This window comes from Crocodylus siamensis, chromosome 6 (genome assembly GCF_052110815.1).
Source record: "Crocodylus siamensis isolate JL-2025a chromosome 6, ASM5211081v1, whole genome shotgun sequence".
NCBI lineage: Eukaryota > Metazoa > Chordata > Crocodylia > Crocodylidae > Crocodylus > Crocodylus siamensis.
The window spans coordinates 52,746,888-52,766,211 of record NC_143400.1 but is presented as its reverse complement, the minus strand read 5'-3'; the positions used below and the strand labels follow the sequence as shown (position 1 = coordinate 52,766,211).

Here is a 19,324-nt window from a genome sequence, read left to right as displayed (position 1 = left end):
TAGTTGGTCTAATAAAAGATACTGGATTTACCCAAAGAACCTTGTCTGCCTACATCCTTAGGCCAACACAGGTACAACCTACACCCCTTTCCCCACCCCCTGCATTCCTGGGGCACAGAAGGTCATTTAAATTCACCACAAAAGAATCCTACTTGCTGCAGCACTTTGGCCCCGATTCAGGAGTGCACTTCAGCATAACTTTAGGCCTGTGAGTCGTCTTATTGACTTTAACTGGGTTATGTATGTGTTCACGCTAGTCTGAATCAGGGCCTGTCTTCTGAGTTTTTGTGCACCCAAGAATGTACTTATGCCACCATGCAACTGAAATACTGGTGGGCAGGTGGGTAGGAGCCAGGTCCCAAGCCAGTGGTTTGCACATGGGACTTAGAAACCAAAACATGCTTGTTTCACAAGCGGCTGGTACATGTACCTCTTTTACCTGTGCCTTATTTCCCCATGCCTGCACCTTTACAATTCCCAAAGACTGCTTGTTAAGTGAGGCAGACCCAGGCAGAATTGGTGGAGCAGGTTACCAGGGGGTCCCATGTCATGCTCTCCATTTTTTTTGCTGTACTTTTGCATATTGATTCCGAGTCTTTCAGGGTCCTTGCTGGCTTTTTGTGCATGGGGGAGCAAAACACCCAGTGCTACAGAGATTATTCTGCACTTCCTAGACTCTCTCCTTTAGGAATGTGACTCTAGCAGTGAGATTTAGAATGCAGGCTCCTAAATCACTTGGGCGTTTGGGAATTCTCTCTCAGGTGCAGAAATGCAGACAGCTTACTTGCTTAAAACCCTAGCTTCTCTTGCACGCGGTATGGTGTGAGAGAACACTACGCCTTTGTCAATATTTATTTTTTTTATTAAAATACTGTTATACCAAGTGGAATGCTACAGCAATCTCGGTATAGGGTGGCATAACAAAACAGCCAGGTTTACATTTAAATACTTAAGATAACTTAAAACGCACAAACAAAACCTCATTGTCTTTGGCAGAAAAAAAAAAGTTCACAGCACGAAAAAAATACTTAAAAAGAAATACCAATATTAATATAAAATATATTAAGTTTTTTTTTTCTCTTTCATATTTTTGTTTTGTTTTCCTTGTTGTAAACAATGCACGCGAACCAAATGCATTTGTTACATGTCTGGGAGAGAAATATAAAAAAAAAATGCAGTTGTCCAGCAAATGCAGATGTTTAAAGAAGTAAGAAAGAAAGGAAAAAAAAAAAAATATATATATATGAAGGTTAAGGGTGGAAAGCTTCTGAGTTTAATGGATTGAGAACACTCATTAAAATCCAGATTGGCTACTGTCAGAAGCCAGCTGTCAGTAGACAAGGGCAGGCATGAGGATTGTGAATGGTCATAGGCAAGTATATCTTGGGAGGGATCCAAGAAAGGGGGACTGGACTCCCACACTGCACTCTGAGCCGTTTTTCCTCTCCAATTACAATCAGATCTGCCTTCATTCCCCTTGTTTGTGTTTTTAGATAAACACTGTTCTTCTCCCTCCCTTTGCAGATACAAACAGAAGAACTGAAACACAACACATTGCTTCTGGTATTGCCAAAGACTCCCTCCTGCCATCCCTGACCCTCTGGAGCAGTGCCCACTTGCAGTCATGTGGACATTCCTCAAGCCGTGTACAAGCGCTGAACACCCAGGAGAGGGTCTGCAGCAGCTTGCCCTGGGAACACCTGACATAGCCCCACTGACTTTGATGGAGCTACTGGGACTCGAGGAGTTGCTTCCTGCTCCCCTCTGCCCACAAGACCGGCTCCTGAGCTAAAAAATATCCACGCATGCTCAGAGACATTTGGCTCAGGGCAAGTATTCAAATAAACAGAGGGGAAATTCCAGTTGAAGGAACCATGGGAAAGCGCCCCAAAGGAAATAGCCAAAGGACTCCAATGACAGATACACAGCTTCAGAGACAAACAGGATATGAAATGGAGGAAAAGGAACAGCACAGTACTGGAGACCTGGATGGAAGACAGATGAGGGAGAAGCAAAAAAGAAGGGGAGAGATGGAGCAAGGGAACTGAAATGATAGATACAGGGCTTGCTTCTGTTGTACAAGACAAGGAGTTATTTACAGAGAACATCCCCTTCCTCACACACTTCCCAATGACACGCACCCTGCGCTGCCTCCCCATCTCCCCCCAGCTACTGAACAACCTCTTTAGGAAAATGCCAAATGCCTCTGGGATGCTACCTCTCACATCCCCCTCACCCACAGCAATTTCCAGTCCTCTTCAAGAGAAGCGTAGCGCAGAGCGGGGGATAAGATGAGGAGCAGGAATTCCATCCACACCAGCAGAATTCAAATGCTCCTTATTCCTGGTAGCTTCAAAGTGTGGAGCAGGTGCCACCAGCATGTCCAACAAAAACAGTCCTTCCAGTACCAGTTTCTAGCCATCCACAGCATGCCATTCTCCTCTGCCATCCACTGCTGAGAGGCAGAGGAGAGCTCTGTACCTCTTCACTTTCAGCTTCTCTTTTCTCCTTTCCTGGGGATTTCCAAGGGCAAGGGGAGCTTGGAATAGTCTTTCCCAAGCCAAAGGCTTCAGCAGCACTGCCCAGCACTCTAGCAGGCTCTTCCTTCCAAGGGGCAGGTGAGATCCGGCTCTGCCACAATGGAAAGCGAGCAGCAGGCACAAATGAACATGGACATCAGCTGCGGCTTTGCTCCCAGCCCTCAGCTCATGGACTTGCTGTGATCTCTCTTGCATACCCTCCCCCAGTCTCCTCTATCCATGAACTCACCACAAAATCATCAAGGGAGAACAAGTCCCAGCCAAGACTCCCAGTAACTGAAGGGCACTTGCACCAGCAGATGCTTTCCTCCGATATGGCCGACATGGCCTGCAGGGGTAGAGAGGACAGTGGCCAGAACCAGCCCTCCCTTAAATCAAAATTTCTACCATGTCCGACAGGTCGAGGGTTCTGGCAGCAGTGAAGGTCTCTGCAAGAAAACAAAGTTGGGACTGTAAATACCTTGTAGCACCTTGACCCGAAGCCAGCACAATGGGGGCCCTGTGCTCACTACAGAAATGCAAAAGACAACTTTGCAGCTGAACCCAACTTGAAAAGGAATCAAAAAGAGGTGAGAGACCCAGGTCCTACATAAGTGATGAGTGATATGCAGGACCCATTTGAGAAACCATCATGGGACCTGTATTTCAGAGCGCAGAGGAAGTACTGTTGGAAAATCAGGCCCATTTGGAAATCACTAGCTGCTTCTGTAAAGCTCTTCTACACTACCCAGCCCTCTCCTTCTACAGCCCGTGCAGAGGCATCATCATCTGCACTGAGCCTTAATTCTAACCAAATGGGACATCAGATAAAACCCAGCTCCCTCTATTCATCCCACCAGGCCCTGGCCCCTCAAACTGCCAAAGGCTGAGACCTTTGCTGGTCTCTTTCAACTGGTTGAAGGGCCTGGGGAGAGGCGGTGAGGGAGAGGTGCTGAGGGATTCTTCAGCACAGGGAGATCTATGCACAGTTAGTTGGGGGACGCAGCCTTGCAGACTCCATCCTCCAAACACCTTCAGGTTAAAAGCCTGATTCTCCTGCCAAAGGAAGGCAGGTATTAAGCCTGCTATGCGTCTGACAAGCTGGGTTTCCTTCAGGTCTCTGGCCCCAGAATGAAGCCAGCCTGGGAATCCTAATCTACAGGTAGAGCCCAGAGCCTGATGGTAGATCCTGGGTTGGGGGAAAAGCTGGGTGTGCTCACATGTGCACACCCACTGTCCCCAGCCCCAGCAGGCCAATCTGTGGGGGAGAGAGGAGGTGGGGGCCAGACAGAGGCCCCTGCGGTGAGTGGCTGACTGTGCAGCCCAGCCAAGAGCAGGGAAAAGTAAGTGGAGCTGGCCAAGTGGTGGGAGGACTGGAGCCCAAGGAGGCTCCTCCAGGGGCATGGGGGACTCCCTCCCCATCTCTGTGGGGGCAGAGGTGGCAGAGGCTGCTGCTGCTGCTGCTGCTGCACCTTGAGTCGTGCTGCAGCTGGCCATGTGTGGGCATGGCTCAGCTCAGCAGCAGGGACTCACGTGGGGGCAGCCCTGGCCCAGCCGGGTCTGGGAAGATCTGGTCGTCCAGGGGTGGGGCTTCCACTGCTGGGCACAGGCTGGTGGAGGCCCTGGGGGCCCATGCCCACCCCCCACTTGTGCTCAGGGTGGACAGTCTGCAGCAGCACCCACCTCGTCCCGAGCACAGGTGGGGGGGGCACGGGCCCCCAAGGCCTTTGCTGGGCTGTGCCCAGCGGCAGGAGCACCCCCCACACATGCCTCTGGGCTGTGGAGAAGAGCCGGCTGAACCAGGGCCCAACGCCACGTTCCTCTGCCAGGCAGGTGCAACTCAGTGCAGCCACAGCACTGAAATGGGATCAGGCCCCATCCCAGCCAGGTCTGGGACACTCCACAGTCCAGGGGCGCATGAGGCATGGGGTGGGGCAATGGGTGGGGGGCATGGTAGATCCTGGGGTGGCCTTTCATTCCAAAAAGTGATCTTCACTATAAAAAGGTTGGGGACTTCTACCATAAGGAATAAAGAGAAAGCCTGAGAGATGTTCCCTTCCTTCTTTCCCTCTCCTTTCCTTCCTCTCTCATCCCTTTCCACCCTTTTTTTCCCGGTTAAGACATTCCTAGTCTACTATGCCTGATGTGCCTCGTGCCCACAGTTAGTCCCTACCACAGCAGGGGCTGCACCCTGGCCAACAAACTGGAGTACCCCACTCCCATGCTCTCCTCACAGCTATGCTGAGCTTGGACAGTACTCAGGGCAGAGGGAAGGGAAGTTTCTGGATTTCCCACCTCACAAGAAACCTGTACTCAGATCTGTACATGTCAGAGTGAACAATGGCCCCAACTCTGTCCGGTGGGGACTGGGGGAAAGGGCAAACACAGCAGGTGGGACTTACCCAATGAGTTGGCTGCGCAGTTGCTGCCGTCGCGCTGGGGTTCGGGCCCATCGCCCTGACTGCTCAGGATGCTCTCCGACACACCATCTGTCTGCGTGCTCCCATCTTTGCTGCCATGCTTGGGGTGAAAGGGTAGAGGGCCGCAGGGAGGTGGGGCAGACATCTCTTCCATGGGAGCCTTGCCTGCTGAAGGAGAAAAAAATGCTGGCACCTTCAGTTGGAAAAGGTTTAAATGAGCTTTGCTTGATCTGGGCTTTTCCTAGGTCAAGTGGCACTGGCAGGGCACCCCTGTTCTCAGTGGTGGCAGATGACAGAACAAGGGGCAATGGTCTGAAGTTGTAACTCCAGCAGCTCTGCCCACCGGCTACCCCCTGGGGGTATTACTGAGGTTGGATATTATGAAAAACTCTCACTAGGAAGGTGGTGAGGCACTGAAACAGGTTACCCAGAAAGGTTTTGGAATCTCCATCCTTGGAGGTTTTTAAGACCCAGCTAGACAAAACCCTGGCTGGGATGATCTAGTTGGGGCTGGTCCTGCTTTGAGCAGGGGGTTGGACTAGATGTGGCCCCCTCCGAGGTCCCTTCCAACCCTCATTAGTCTGTGCCTGCCGGCCAATCTGACAGTTCCCGTTATGTCTGGTGTTCCAAGCTGCCGTCCTCACTCTGCCTGAGGGACGTTGCACTCAAGCTGCTTGCTACCCAGAGCCCCATTTGACTAGGTAACATCCTGGTGTGGGGGAAACGAATGCCACAGAATGGAAGCATTTTAGGAAGTGCCACAGACCAAGGGAGCTCTCAGGCAGGGCTTTAATACTGATCAGAGGGGTGAGCTTGCCACAAATGTCTCAGCTGCAGAATCCCCTCAGCACAGGGAAGACTCTCCACTCACCTGGAGTCCCTCTGGAAGTAGCCTCATTCAGCCGCTCGCTGGGAGTATTGCCCTGCCAGCACTGGGCTCCAGAGGCCGCAAAGATGGATGGCACAGATTTGGCTGGCCTCAGGGCGCCCTGCAGAGCCTTGCTAGGGTCCTTTCTTGAGCGCTGCTGCAGGACTTTGATGACTGCATCCTTCTCCAGGATTTGGGCATGAAGGGCTTTTAATCTGGAGGACACAAAAGCAATGCGCCAGGTGAGATGGGGCTATCAGCTGCCAGAGATCTGGCTGAAGGAGTTTGCAGAAGGCAAGGACAAGGCTTCAGTCATTTTGTACCTGAAGCAGGCTTCATCCTTAACGTTAGACCTTAGTCAATGCCCTGGCAAAGATGCCTGGTTTCCATGATGGCTAGCTAGTCAACAAGAGGCCAAGTTTGAAATGATCCATGAGAAATTGTGTTAATTGCCCAATCAAAGGCTGACCATAATGGAAAGTGAATGGAAAATGGGCCCTGTGAAACCCAAAGCTGGGCATACCTGTTCTCCATCTCTTGGTGCTTGTGGTTGGCCAGCAAGAGATCCTCGTTGAAGCTGTTGTTGGGGGAGTGGCGCGGGGAGTGGTTGATGATCGTGGTGTCCCGCTGCGCAGCAGCAGTGGCAGCAGCATCCATGGCAAACTGCCTCATGGTGCACTCCTCCAGGTACTTCTGCTCCCACTTGGTCATGTCCGCCTCCAGGGCTAGGATCTTCTCCTCCTTCTCCCTCACCTGCTCCGAGAGCACCTGCGCACTCAGCTCAGGGGATCCTCCACTTGTGGCTCCCACCTGCCTCTGCATTGGCAAAGAAAAATCCATGCATGGTGTGAGACTGCCTCATGGAGAAGGGGCCTGTGGGCCTGACCAGCAGGCTCTCAAACAATGAGACACTGCACATTCTTTACCACCTTCTTCCTCAAGCATCTGGAACTGCCCCTGCTCCCATTCCCTAGCCTCCATAAGCTCCCTTCCTCACCTGCTGAGCCCGCAGCATCTTCAGCTCCTGCTCCAGGCGGGTGCGGAGACGCAGTTCCAGCTGCTCCCGCTTCTCACAGGCAGCCTGGAGTTGGCCCAAGGCCTGCTGCAGCCTCTCCACCTTCTCCACGTATGCCCTCTTCTTCCTCAGCTCATCCTCGGTCTTGGCAGCCCGTGCCTGAGCATTGCTCAGCGCTTGCTCCAGCAGCTCTGCCCGCCGGCGCTGGTCCTCGTTGGCACTGCGCAGCAGCAAAATCTCCCGCTCCAGCTTCTCCTTCTCCTGCTGGTGCTCATAGTCTGGAAAAGGCACCAGGAGCAACGGTATTAAGGCTGAGTGCAACAGTGCTAACGCTAAGAGAAAGGCACATACTCACAGCTTCCCCAATTTCCTCCCAGTGTGCGACTGGCAGACACTGCCTCAGAGCTGTCCTGCCAGTGCACTAACCCAGGAATAGACCGAGGGAAGTGTCTCCTGCTCCACCTACGGAGACCAAGAGGCTCCTCAGGCTCTCTCAGGCAGACATCAGATATGGGGGGGGGGGCCCAAAAGGGATGTTCCCTGCCATACTGTGCCTTCCTTACATTCTGACACCACTGCTATTCTGGTCCCAGAGCCACTCCTCAACTCTGTCTGCCACCTGGCTACCCCCTGAAGCCAAGAACTGAAATGGCCCTGTCACTGACTGCCTTGGGAAATAATCTCAGGGCTCACCCCTCAGCTCACACAGCAGGGGCTGCACCTCTGGGATTTTGGAGCCTGGATGCTAGTCCCTGTTCTGCCACTGACCAAGTCATTCTCCTGCTCTGTGCCTCAAGCTCCCCTGCCTATAAAATTAAGCCAGTGATACTGCTCCCCTTGTAAAAGCTCTTGGGAGAGCTGGGTGGGCAGGTAGAGGAACAAGTTCATGGTGGGCAAGACTGAAGCTCTGTGCAAGAAGCCAGCATTATCTGCCCAAAGCCCTGGTCCATTCCATCCCCCTCTTATCCAGTTATCAATGGGCACTGCTGTGCCACTGACTTCAAAGGAGTTTTGCTGCTTTACACCAATTGTGGATTCAGCTTACAGCAAGTATGTTTTAAGTGACAACTCCCTTCCCCCTGCCCAGCCAAACAGGGTGACAGGGGACTCTCAGAGGGTGCCTCCATGGTCATGAAGCAGTGCATGCTCCAAAATGAAAGAACAAGACCACCGGTTAAAACTATGTAGTGTTCCCTCTGCCTTTCTTTCCAAACTGAATTGCAATTTCTGCAATTGTATTAAACTGTTATGTTCTGCATGCAGCCAGGCCTGAGACTGAGGGACTAAGGCAGGTGGTAAGAAGGGAATTGCATGGCTGTGCCCCCTTTTTGCTTCTTGGGCATGGTGGACATCCTGCTGCTGCTCATGGGAGCCCACACAAGCAAGGAAGAGAGTGCCTGGCTCATTCCTAGCCTCCAGCAAAAAAAAAGTTTTCTCCTTTTTAAAAAAAAAGCAAAACAATAGAGAAAGGGAGAAAACCTCAGCCTGGGACTGTGAGTGGAGGGAGTGTGAGTTGAGCTGGAACAGCCGGAACAGCCTCTGGAATGCTAGGAATCCAGGTCACACCGATGGCTGTTGTGATTAATGGCTCTCGTTTAAGTGCCAAGAACAGCTTTAGCTCTCCCTGGGGAATGGCAAAAAGCTTCCAAGAGAGGATCCGCCTCCTCTTCTATCTTAAAGGGACCTTACTCACCCTCCCAACAAACCCTCTGTGAAAAATGTGCCAGTCATGCCCTTATCTGCTGGAAAGATTTACAGCAAAGGGCTCGAGATAGAGAGAGCAAGAAAGGCTCAACCAGACAGTTCTGCAAGCCACATCCATGAGGTTTTGGCATGGAGTGGGCACTCACTTTGTGCCAAGAGTTTTGCGACAGTCCCTTGGTTGCCTTCTTGGTTCTCCTGGTTCTTGCTGGCCAGCTGTTTGTTTGCAGATTCCAATCGTTCTGTTTTCAATTTAAAAAAAAAGAGTCAGACATATTTTCAGAGTTTGCTTAATGGGGAGCAGCCTGGTTCCTGGAAGAAACCAGTATTATTATGAATTCATCACACAATGCGTTCCACAAACTGATCTACCAGGAAACAATTTAGCCTAGAGAAGAGAAGACAGGGGATTTGATACCAGTCTTCAAATACCTGAAGGCTGATTACAGAGAGGATGGGGATGGGCTTTTCTTTGTAGCTGTAGGGGACAGGGCAATGTAGCAGGAGAAATTTAAGTTGGAGATTAGGAGGAGCTTTCTGACTGCAAGGCTGGTCAAGCATTGGAACAGGCTGTCCAGAGAAATTGTAGAATCTCCATCCTTAGAAACTTTCAAGAGCAGGCTGGACACACATATGGCTGGATAGTTTAGGCAGAGATGCTCCTGCCTTGAGCAGGAGGCTGGACTAGATAAGCTTATGAGGTCCCTCTTCCAGCCCTACTTTGCTTTGATCCTATGTCCAGAGACAGACTTTGCTGGGGGACTTGTTCATGACAGGTGACTCTCTCCAGTCAGAGAGAAGTAGGTATTGGCTGGTGCTTCTTGGGCAGAAGCACATGTGACCTTGACACATGTGACCTTGTAGGGCCACATATGGGGCCATGCACTGAACAAGGATCTACATACTGGGGAAGAATGGTTGTATGAGTGTTATCTGGGATGCAGAGGGAGCAGCAATGTGGGTAACCTCAGCCCAGACCAAGGCCTGATTATAATCATTATCTTCCTTGGTATGAAAGACAGTCTAAAAATAAGCAGGCCCCAGAAATTCCTTGCTCCCTCTTCCCTGTCTGAGGCTGCCCCAGCATCTTACCTTTCAGATCCCGGTTGAAATCTTGTAGCCGACGCATCTCCCCATCCTTCTTGTTCCTCATGGTTTTCTCCAATGCTTCTCGCTTGGAAGAAGCCTTCATCAGGTTCTCATAGTCCTCCGAGATCCGCTGAATCTCTGTCTCCAGCTAAGAAAGAGGAAAACAATGGAGTGACATTAGATATTTGTGGTATGAGGCAGAAAAGTGGAAGAGGACAGTAGGTCACCACCATGTCTGCAGTGTGACGTGCACTGCAACACACTGGGGCTGCTGAGGATTAGTAAATTGGTCTTTTCAGCTGCCAAGACCTGGGCTGGAGCTTGGTGGTTGGTGATGAGTTTGGTGAAATGGTGTCACCCTCCTCTTCATGGATGTGGGTCAGGAGTGAAGTGCACATTGGCAGACAGACAGCACATAGTGAAGGCTGTGTGCTGCCTGCCTGTACTTGCTGCCTGCCCTGAGCCAGTGTTCCTTGTTTGTAATTGCTACTTACACTTAAATAAAGTAATAACAAAGACTTTCTCTCCACCTCACAGAAAACCCCAAGCACAACCCAAGCTGAGAGATGCCACCCACAAAGTGCTTGGCTAGCTGTCCTTAGTGTCTATGATAACCTGCTTACCTACCATGCACTTGTTCCTCTACCTGCCCACCCAGAATGCTCACCAAAATCATGACACTGTTTTGGGACTTTAGACCTTGTTTTTGTTTTTTGATTTTTTTTTTTAATTTAGATGGTACCTCTTAAAAAGCCCCAGGCATAATAAAACTCCCAAAGATTCAGACTGGTTTTTCCTCTATTCCTCAACTTGCTGGCTTGCCCCAGAGAAGCATTTTCCCCCTTTCTCTCCTGTGAGGAAGTCTCTCCAATACCATCTCAGGTCAGGGAATTGCTTTGCTCTATCCCACAGGGATAACTGAAATGTGCTGAAAAGTCCTCATATTCTCCTGGGTGAGATGCTTCACACAGAGATGGAGAAGAGAAGGTGCCCTAGGCTGGGTTGAATCACAGTAATAAAGACTTCTAGTACACAGTCCCACCTCTTTCTAGCTCTGGGCCTGGCCCCAGAATGGGAGTGGGGATGTTTCTGGAGCACTTTAGCCACAGAGAAATACTGGAATATTGTAGCAGCAAAGCATTCCTGGCATATCTGCACCTATGCCGGGCAAGATGTGCTTTGCAGTGATCTCGTAAAACTGCCCTTTACAGGTGAAACAAGCTAGACCAGTAACAGTGCATTTTTGTTGGCTTAATTGCATTTATACCAGGGGCTTCTGCCGGCATATCTGTTGGTCAAAGGCCACCCCTCTTCACACCCCGCCTGAGAGCTATGCTGGCAGAAAGTTGCAGCATAGCTCTGGTCCATGCCTGCACTTGTCTTGTGGAAAATTCAGGCTCTTCTCCCCCATCCAGGAAGAGCACAGGCCAACTGCAGATGCTTCCTCAGCCTGATGAAGAGTGTCTATACCCAAACGCTTGCAAAGAAGAATTTTTCCAACTATTTGAGTTGGTCTAATAGACGATATCAGATTTACCCAAAGAACCTTGTCTGCCTATGTCCTTAGACCAATGCGGCTACAACCTACACCCCTGGCTCTTATCCCTGTAATTTGAATGGATCCAGGGATGGAGCAGGGTTGAGGGATCCATGCAGGTAAGCATGTGCTTTATGAAGGGTGTCCCAGCTTGTCCCCTCCACCAATGGCCTCAATTCTGTCCCGCACAGGTGGTCTCCTGCTCTCCTGACCCAGGACTCACTTTCACCTCTCCCTCCCACCCCAGTCCTGGCACATGTTCCCTGCCTCCCCACCTCTGCAGCCCTGGCACGTGCCTCTCCTGTTGCCAGAAGCCCTCCCAACTGCACATTTGTTCTGCAAGGAGCGACTTTCCCCTTGGCTGAGGCTGGGCTGGAACAGGCCTCCCCTTGTGTGCCTCTGCACAAAGGCCTTTCTGTGGCAGCCCAGCACAGACCCCAAGAGGGAGGGACAGGCAGAGAGCGGGCCCAACTGTTAATAGAGATGGTGAATGGACTCTTTTTTTATCCATTCAACAACTGCCTCAGCTGAGGACCTGTTGTGCTGTGTGCTTCTGAGCCACAGCTGTTTAAAGGGGTGGGAGAAGGAAGGAGTAAGCAAGTGACAGGGGGAGAGATTAAAAAATTAGAGGGGATGAATTTTCACAACAGCTGTTTGGTCCTTCTCCAGACAAAAATCAAAACCAAAAACCAGCCAGAAAGTGCCTTTAAAGAGAAGCAAGGAAGCCGGGACTCTGAAGGGATTTTTCTTTTCCCTGGGTCTCATCTTATACAGAACTTTTCCCAGTGGAACAGCATCCAGTGAAAACAGCTCCCTTATAACCCAGAAACACATGTCCCAAACACAGGAGGCGGTGCCTGGTCTGTCATCCTAGAAGGAATCTGAGGTGCCCTGCCCCTATGAACCTTCATTAGGTGGCAACAGCCAGGAGCTCAACTGCTATCCCCACCAGAGATGCTGCACAATGCTGGATTGTCCCCTTGGGATGGAGCAGGGATTGGGAAGTCCCATATAGCCACCTGTACCTGGTGGTGCTGGGATCAACGTGCATGTGGGGCTGACAACTGCTCTGAGACCCCCAGGCTGCTGCACTGAGAGGTGGGAATGGGAGCTTTACCACTGCCTTCAGTGGGAACAGGGCTAGGGCAGAGTTGAGCTGTATTGAAAACTCCACCCCTCCTGGCTCCTCTGGAGTTGTCCAGCTGAGTGAGCAATGGGCAAGGCTGAAGGGTCCCAGAAGAACTCAGAGTGATTCCAAATGTAAGCAGCATCATTTCTTCCCTGTCCCCGCCATATCTGGTTTCTCAGGAGGAGGGTGGAGAGTGCAGCTCCTTCCCATTTCACTGGTGACTGGTTGAGTGTAGAGCTAAGGAAAGCAGAAGGCCTGGTAGAACCAGGCACTATGTATGCAGGAGCTGAACCAACTTCCTCCAGAGTGTTGTCAAAGCCCTTCTATCCTGTCTCCAGGGGACTCCTTTCTATCCACTTTCATGGATCCCCTTCCTGCATAACTGCCAGGGTATAAAGTATGATGCCAGGTGCATCATATCTCTTTCAGTCTGTAACAGCCAGGCAGGCAGGAGGGGTCTGGCCATGGTTCTAGGCAAAAGCTCTGGATTGACACACAAAGGGCAGCTTCAGGAGATAACAGTCTTGACAGAGGCTTCTTGTTCAGTGTTAGCAGAAAGCCATCCATCTGCTAAAGGACCACAGGCCTGCCTTGTCCTGAACAAAGCCTGCCTGCCCATTGGACTCTGCTGTTCTCTGAGGAAAGCACTGATGCCCCCTTTCTTAGACATGTTTCAATCATCATTTAGTGGTGAAATGCATGCTGAGTCCCCCTGGCAATCCAACTGCCCAGGGGTCTTAGCCTGCCCACTGCTTTGCAACAAGGGCTTTGGCAGAGCATACCATTGGCAAGACCCTGGTAATGCTAGCTCTGTTCATTTACCTTCTGGATGCGGCTCGCTTTCTCGCTGTAGCTCTCAAGCTCCCTCCGTAGCTTCTCATTCTCTCTCAGCAGCTTCTCATTCTCTCTCAGCACAGTCTCCATCTGGGCCAAGTGGCTACTAGCAGAAGCAGCTTGGGCTGTCATCAAGGCCTCCATCCCAGCTGGAGTGAGAGACCCCAGTGGACTATGGCACAGCGAAGCCTGCTGTGGCAGGAAAGCCTGGGGCAGGTGGGCCTGCATCACCCTGGAAAATATTTTTAAAAAAATGGTGAATACACAGGCCTGTTGACACTGCTCTTCACCCACTGTGTGCACTTTCAATGAAGGGATGGAGGGTGAAGAGCTGCACAGCTCCACTGACCCCCAGAAATGTTTTAAGGCCCCGGTGCTGTCCTTGGATGGGAGGCAGTGAGAGCTGCAGATGATACCTCTGCACACAGGCATGTGAGGACAAAAGCTGGCACTGGAACACTGAAAATACTCTGCAGGACAGTCATTGCAGAATACCCCCAGGGGAATACTTAAAGAGCTCCTGATGCATCTTTCAAGCAGGGGTCAGCCACAGCAGCCCTTAGCACATCTGACAGAGAGAGAGAGAGCGCACGCAGGGGTTTCAAAACAGGCCAGACTATCTCTGCCCTCTGGTATAAGTGCTCCAATGGGAGCTGATGTCAGGTAGAGATCTGCTGAGATCTCTTCAAAACCCCACCTGAACCTAAATAACACCCTTACAATTCACTCTCCTGTAAAAGAACCTGGGGAAAGTTTTTGAAAGCATTTGAACAAATGAGGGTGAATAAGTCCCATTTCCCAAAGGTCCAGATAATTAATAGTATTTAAGCACCCAGATGCAGATGGCCCCTAGTAGGCAAACCAGGCATTGAAATATGTTTCAATATGGGGCCTTAAGAGACCAAATCCTATTGATCTTCACCACCAACTGGTCCTCTAAATGTCTAAGCTGTTTTTGAAAATGGGAATTGAGTGCTCAAGTCACTTCAGTGCTTTAAAAAAAAAAGTGTTACCCCTTATTTCTAACCCATGTTTAAAGAGAGACCTTGTACCACCCAACCCCATCCCAGCACTCAGAGAAAGGAAATTATTTGCCAAAGCTAAGCAGTGACAAATCTTTAAATCTCCACAGCACCGCCCCACTCCCCTGGTGAACTCCAGGAAGTTAAGGATGCCTTGCTCCCCCCTAAGGTGATTCCTGATCAGCAGGCCCACCCTGTATGCAACTCATATACGTTTTACCTTACCTAGTTTGTGTCAGAAGAGCATGCTAAGCATATCAAATGCAGGCGTAGGTCTCCCACACCTCCCCCACCAACACACAAAGCAACTGCCCCGAGCTCCCAGACACTGTCCTTGGTGGCAGCCTGGAATTCCCAGAATTTAATATGGCTGCTGTATGGGATGGGAACTGTACCGGATTTAACCAAGGTCTGGTCTGGGAAGGCTTATTTAAACGTGGGTCTGCATTCTTGTGAGATGATTCGGTAGCAAAAAAGAATAAATACATTTTCCTTTCTGCTTGTGACCCCCTCCCCTCTTTGTTCCCTTGAAGAGAGAGCATTTCCTGCCAGAGATGCTATCTCTTCCTGCCAGCATTCATTCTGACTTATCCAGCAGCAGGAACCCATATGCACTCTCCTCCACCTTTCCCAACTATGCAGCCTGCTAAGAAGTCACTGGGAGCCCAAGCAGCTACCAAATGGGGGGCAGTAGGGACAGGACACAACACCTCAAAGAGGTAACTAAGGTTTGGTTTCTCCCCTGTAACTCTATTCTTTCCCTCATTTTAAGTAACCACAGACACTGTTTATAATGTGATCAAACTCCCAAGCAAACTGAAATGAGCAATGCTTTGTGCAGGCTAAGAACTACAGCAGCAGACCTGCATCGTTAGCAGTGCAGGGTGTGAGCATGCCCCAGCTTGGCTTGTCTAAGGTACTTGATGCACTTGTCATCTTCCCCACTACCTCTTAACAACCCTTCACTGAGACAGCCAAAAGAAGAGGAGCCTTAACTCATTTTATTGGAATTACCCTGGTGTAATAGAGAGCAGAATTTGACTAAGGTTGCAATGGAGGCAAGTAAGGCTGGATTTGGTCTCTGGTGTTTGCAAAGTGGACAACAGCATGGTATCAATGGCACTGCACACAGCTGCTTATAAGCTTGTAATGACCAAGGCTGACCCCAAGAAAGTTCGGGCTATTCTGTACTCAGCACGGTCATCAGCTCCCACAGGCCACCGGCTACTTATGAGACAGTAACTGCACTCTCCTCCTGCCCTCCCAGGGCAGGATTGGTACTTGTCCGTGTAGCGGGGGGGTAACTGTATTTTCTTTTCACCATTGCACAAGCCTATTCCAAATTTAGCCATTTCCTAATTCAGTTTCAGTTCCTAAATCAACCAGAAATTCCACTCATCACACCAAGGGAAAGGGCTTTTAAGAACAGTTTAATTTTCAGAGCCAGTGGGCCAAATGTAACCCTACACTAGCCTCACCTGAGATGCACGTAGCTTTAAAAGCATGATAAAAAAGTAAATGCCCATATTCTCTGCCCCTCCATATCTGCCAGCACTTCCAGATCTGGGGAAGTTTCCACAGAACTGGGGGGAAGTGAGGACTGGCAACAATTAGCAGAAGACTGTAGAGTCCCTGCCTTCTCTCCTTATTCTGCAATGCTGGGCTTTCTCTGCTTATGCACAAAGCCTTGGGCATGAGAATGCATTGGAGGGCAACAGCCAAGGTTCTTCCTAGGAGCCATGTGGGTCGGCAGAAAGTTACCCAGCACTTTTTCTATTCGTCTTTTCCAGGGCTACGACAACTGACTGCCCCCAGGACTGCAGGGATTGGCAACGCAATGCTGTTCTGTTGCGGATGGTGAGGTGCAATATATATGCTGTTGGTTACCTGACTTCAGGGTGCTGATACCCTGGGCCATCCCTGGAGCAAGGTCTGGGACCTGCCAGGTAGCTGACTGAGGGCTCCTGGGAGGGCAGAATGTAGGGGTATTCTGGAGGGGGCCCCCGTGGCTCCATCCCCTCGGCATGCTGGCCTCTCAGAGCAGACAGCTGGTAGTGCCTCGAAAGCTGGGGATAGCTGTGGGAGGAACTCATGTGGTTCTGGGCCTTGGCTCCATTCCTCTCCAGTGACATCTGCATGAGGCGTTCGCTCAGCGACCTCACGTGACCGTGCTTCAGATCCTTCAGGGACTCGTCCTGGCGCTTGCTGCTGCTGTCGGCGGCGTAAGCTCTGCGCTGGCCTGTCTCGGCATGAGCCCCTGAGCTGGCCACCCCCGCCTGCTGTCCCCCTCGCTGCGAGGCATAGTACTGGGAGTGGGCCTTGGCCTCCTCGTAGGTGGGCAGCTCCTCGCCTTTGTGCTGTGGCTGGTAGAGCCGGTACAGGTTGTTCTCCAGGTAGATGTGGTCGGAGTGATGCTCCTGGCCCTGGGGCTCCTGCCGGGTAGACTGCTGCACCATATGGCTCTCTTCTTGTGTAAGGCTCTCCAGGGAAGAGCGAGGGCTGCCGCTGCTTCCTCCTCCACGCAGGGCCTGCTGCTGAATCGCCAGCAGCGTGCGGTTCTCCGTAAGGTTCCCATATCTCAGCTGCTCCTGGATGAGCCGGTGCAGGACTGTCCCAGAGGAATCCTCTGCTGTCCTCATCTTTGACTACTCAAATCGGCAACCAGTGCTCCCAGTGGGAAGAGATGATACAGTCCCACGGATCTAGCAGCGAATGGCCACTGTGAGGAGCCTGCAAGAGAAGGAAATTAAAATCAGAAGACAGCTCTTGCAGTCAGGCAAGAAGGAGCAACGTTTTTTTCATAGCGTATCTTCAGAGAGTTGCATTATTCCAGAAAGCCACTGCAGCATTCTGGCCCTGAAAGAAACTGCCTCTCCTTTCGTCCCATCCGATGGGAGCTACGATGGGGGAGGAGAGGGATTCTGAGCAATGCTTATATGCTCATACCCTGGGACCAGCAGGGAGTTACAGCTAATTCTGCAGGGGGTCATTTACAACCAGGGAACTTCAGCTTCACCTCCTGTCCTAAGCACTGCAGCCTGCCTTGCGGATGCTGGAAGTGGACCAAACCATGCAGGTTCAATTCCGAGGGAACCCACTTCTCTTGCAGGATGGCACCCTACTCAGCTGCTCCATTACATCCCATCTTGTCCAAAATGTCCTGACCTCAGCTTGCTCAAGAGGCGACCTTAGGTGGGGAGTGAGGAATGTCGCTGAACAGGGAACTTCTATGGGGAACTTCGCTGGCTTCCTATTGTTACACAGAGCCTTGGCGCACTGGCTTTCCCTGGGACTTGAAGCACAAACAGTGCACTCGCGGTCCAATGCAACTAGTCTGTACAGCTGTATTTACCACCTTGGAAAGAAATGCTTATGTACCTAGTAAAAATACCTGAATTTGGTGCATCTATCTGCAGGTGCACGCACACATGCACACAAAGGCTAGGTAACAAAGAGAACCACGACAGGGAAAAGTGGGGATTGCTGCCTAAGAAATCCAGTCCATCTGCTAGGTAGAGTCAAATTCATCCCCTTAGACAGAAGACCCTGCAGTTCTGGGAAACTGCAGCATTGATAACGGAGGCAGGGAAGAGATTTTATTAACTGCAGTGAAAGATGTGCTCTCGCCTAGACTGAACTAGGCTGTGCTGGGCAGCCCCAGGGGCATACCAGTGCATGTTATGCCTCTTCCCTGTGTTACCAGCAAAACAGGACAAATGCTACAGTCCACCTCACACAAGGACTTTGGTATAAGAGGCATTTGTCAAACGCGGACCATAAATTAGCCTTTTTAAACCAAGCTTTGGCAAACCCCAAGATCGTTATGCACCCAGGGGACACTTTGTGATCTCCAGAGACTTAATCGCCAAAGCGAATAAACCTCCGCAGGTATGCTAGCAAACACTGCAACACCGAGCGCGCAAAAGGGAGAAGTGGACTCAAAAGCCCCAGGACGCAAAGGGGAACAGGACGTGTCTATCCCTACTGCCCGGCCGGAGGGATGCGAATAACAGCACGACAGCTTCCGAAACGCGCCTCTCCGGTGTTTCGCTGCCTGCTCCGGCATCTCCGCCTGCGCCCCGACGTGTCACCCCCGCGGCCGACCCTCTGCCGGCCAGGAGGACGGCCGCTCCCGCTCCAGACACGGGGGGTCCCGGGCCCCGGCCTGCCCCCGCCGCTCCCCCCGCGCAAAGCCGTCTCCGCCCGAGCTCCCCCCGCAAGCCGCTCTTCCCTGGAGGTGCCGGGCCCGCCTGCCCCCGCTCTGGCTCCGAGCACGGCGAGGGGCCGCCGGCCGCCCCGCGCTTAGCCCCGGCCCGGCCCCGCCGCACTCACCCGCGCATCGCAGCCGGGACCAGGACGAGCGGCGCGCGGCGCCCGAGCCGACAGCTATGCCCGGAATGTGGCCGCCCCGCCCCGGCCCCGCCCCCTGCCCCGCCCCGCCCCCTGCCCCCGCCCGCCGGGCCCGCCGGGCCCGCCAGGGGGAGCGCGCGAGGCCGCGGCCCGCCTGCCTGCGGGGCTCTCCCTTCCCCTCCCTGCTTCTTCCTCTTCCTCCCCCTTCCCTCACTCGTTTCGCTGCCCCGTCCTTCCTTCCCCCGCTCCTTTCCTTTCCCTTTCCTTCCCCTTCCCTCTTCCCCTTCCTTCGCGCCTTTCCCCTTTCCCTTCCTTCGCTCCTTCCTTCCTCTTCCCCTTCCCTCTCTGTTTCCAGGGCTTGGCGCTGGGCTGAGGCTCGGCCAGGTGCGCGCCAGCTGTCCCCAGGTCTTTCCACCAGCCCATGTTGTCTGGAGGTCTGCCTTCCACCTGGCCCGGTTGTGCCACCTCTGCCCACCATAGGGTGGCCATCACAGAGGACAGTCTGGTTTTCTGCTGCTCTGCCTGCTATTGATATGGCACCCAACGCCTTTATGTCCTCTGTTTTTCTCTTCAAGACAAAAATAAAGGACATAAAGGCATTTGGTTTCATATCAATACAAGACAGAGAACAAATGGACACAAACTTTCTGATGGCCACCCTAGCCCACCACCAGCTCGCAGACCAGAACTAAGCCACAAGCAGAGCACTTGTTTTGGGAGTCCAGAGTCAGGCATCCATGCACAAGGTCCAGCCCAGCGAAGCTGGTGCTTGTGGCCTGCCATGGTACTCTATGCTGGTGATGCAGGCCCAGCACGAATGGGATGCTGGCACTGGCACTG

At 52.0% G+C, this 19,324-nt stretch overlaps 1 protein-coding gene across 3 annotated transcripts; it reads right to left on the bottom strand.

The window, feature by feature from the left end:
• Positions 1-840: 840 nt before the first annotated feature.
• On the bottom strand, positions 841-18,542 carry AMOTL2 (angiomotin like 2). 3 transcript variants are annotated; one of them, XM_090052258.1, is made up of 10 exons: positions 18,467-18,542; positions 16,022-16,864; positions 13,101-13,344; positions 9,616-9,760; positions 8,673-8,765; positions 6,805-7,100; positions 6,331-6,623; positions 5,811-6,022; positions 4,922-5,107; positions 841-2,968 (listed from the first exon to the last, which is right to left on the bottom strand). In XM_090052258.1, exons 2-10 carry the CDS (start codon positions 16,771-16,773, stop codon positions 2,910-2,912), a joined length of 2,280 nt encoding a protein of 759 aa, XP_089908384.1. In that variant the 5' UTR covers positions 16,774-16,864; positions 18,467-18,542; the 3' UTR covers positions 841-2,909. The 3 variants fall into 3 exon arrangements, with proteins under 3 accessions (XP_089908384.1, XP_089908386.1, XP_089908385.1); XM_090052260.1 differs by having other exon boundaries at positions 4,922-5,104; XM_090052259.1 differs by lacking the exon at positions 18,467-18,542 and adding an exon at positions 17,151-18,413.
• Between the last annotated feature and the right edge of the window lie 782 nt (positions 18,543-19,324).

Excerpts from the sequence above, each read along its gene's own strand:
- AMOTL2 (XM_090052258.1), bottom strand. The coding sequence starts at position 16,773 with ATGAGGACAGCAGAGGATTCCTCTGGGACAGTCCTGCACCGGCTCATC. Across the intron at positions 9,761-13,100 it reads AAGCGAGCCGCATCCAGAAG|CTGGAGACAGAGATTCAGCG; the intron begins GTAAATGAACAG and ends CCTCTTTCTTAG. Across the intron at positions 6,624-6,804 it reads AGATGCTGCGGGCTCAGCAG|AGGCAGGTGGGAGCCACAAG; the intron begins GTGAGGAAGGGA and ends TTGCCAATGCAG.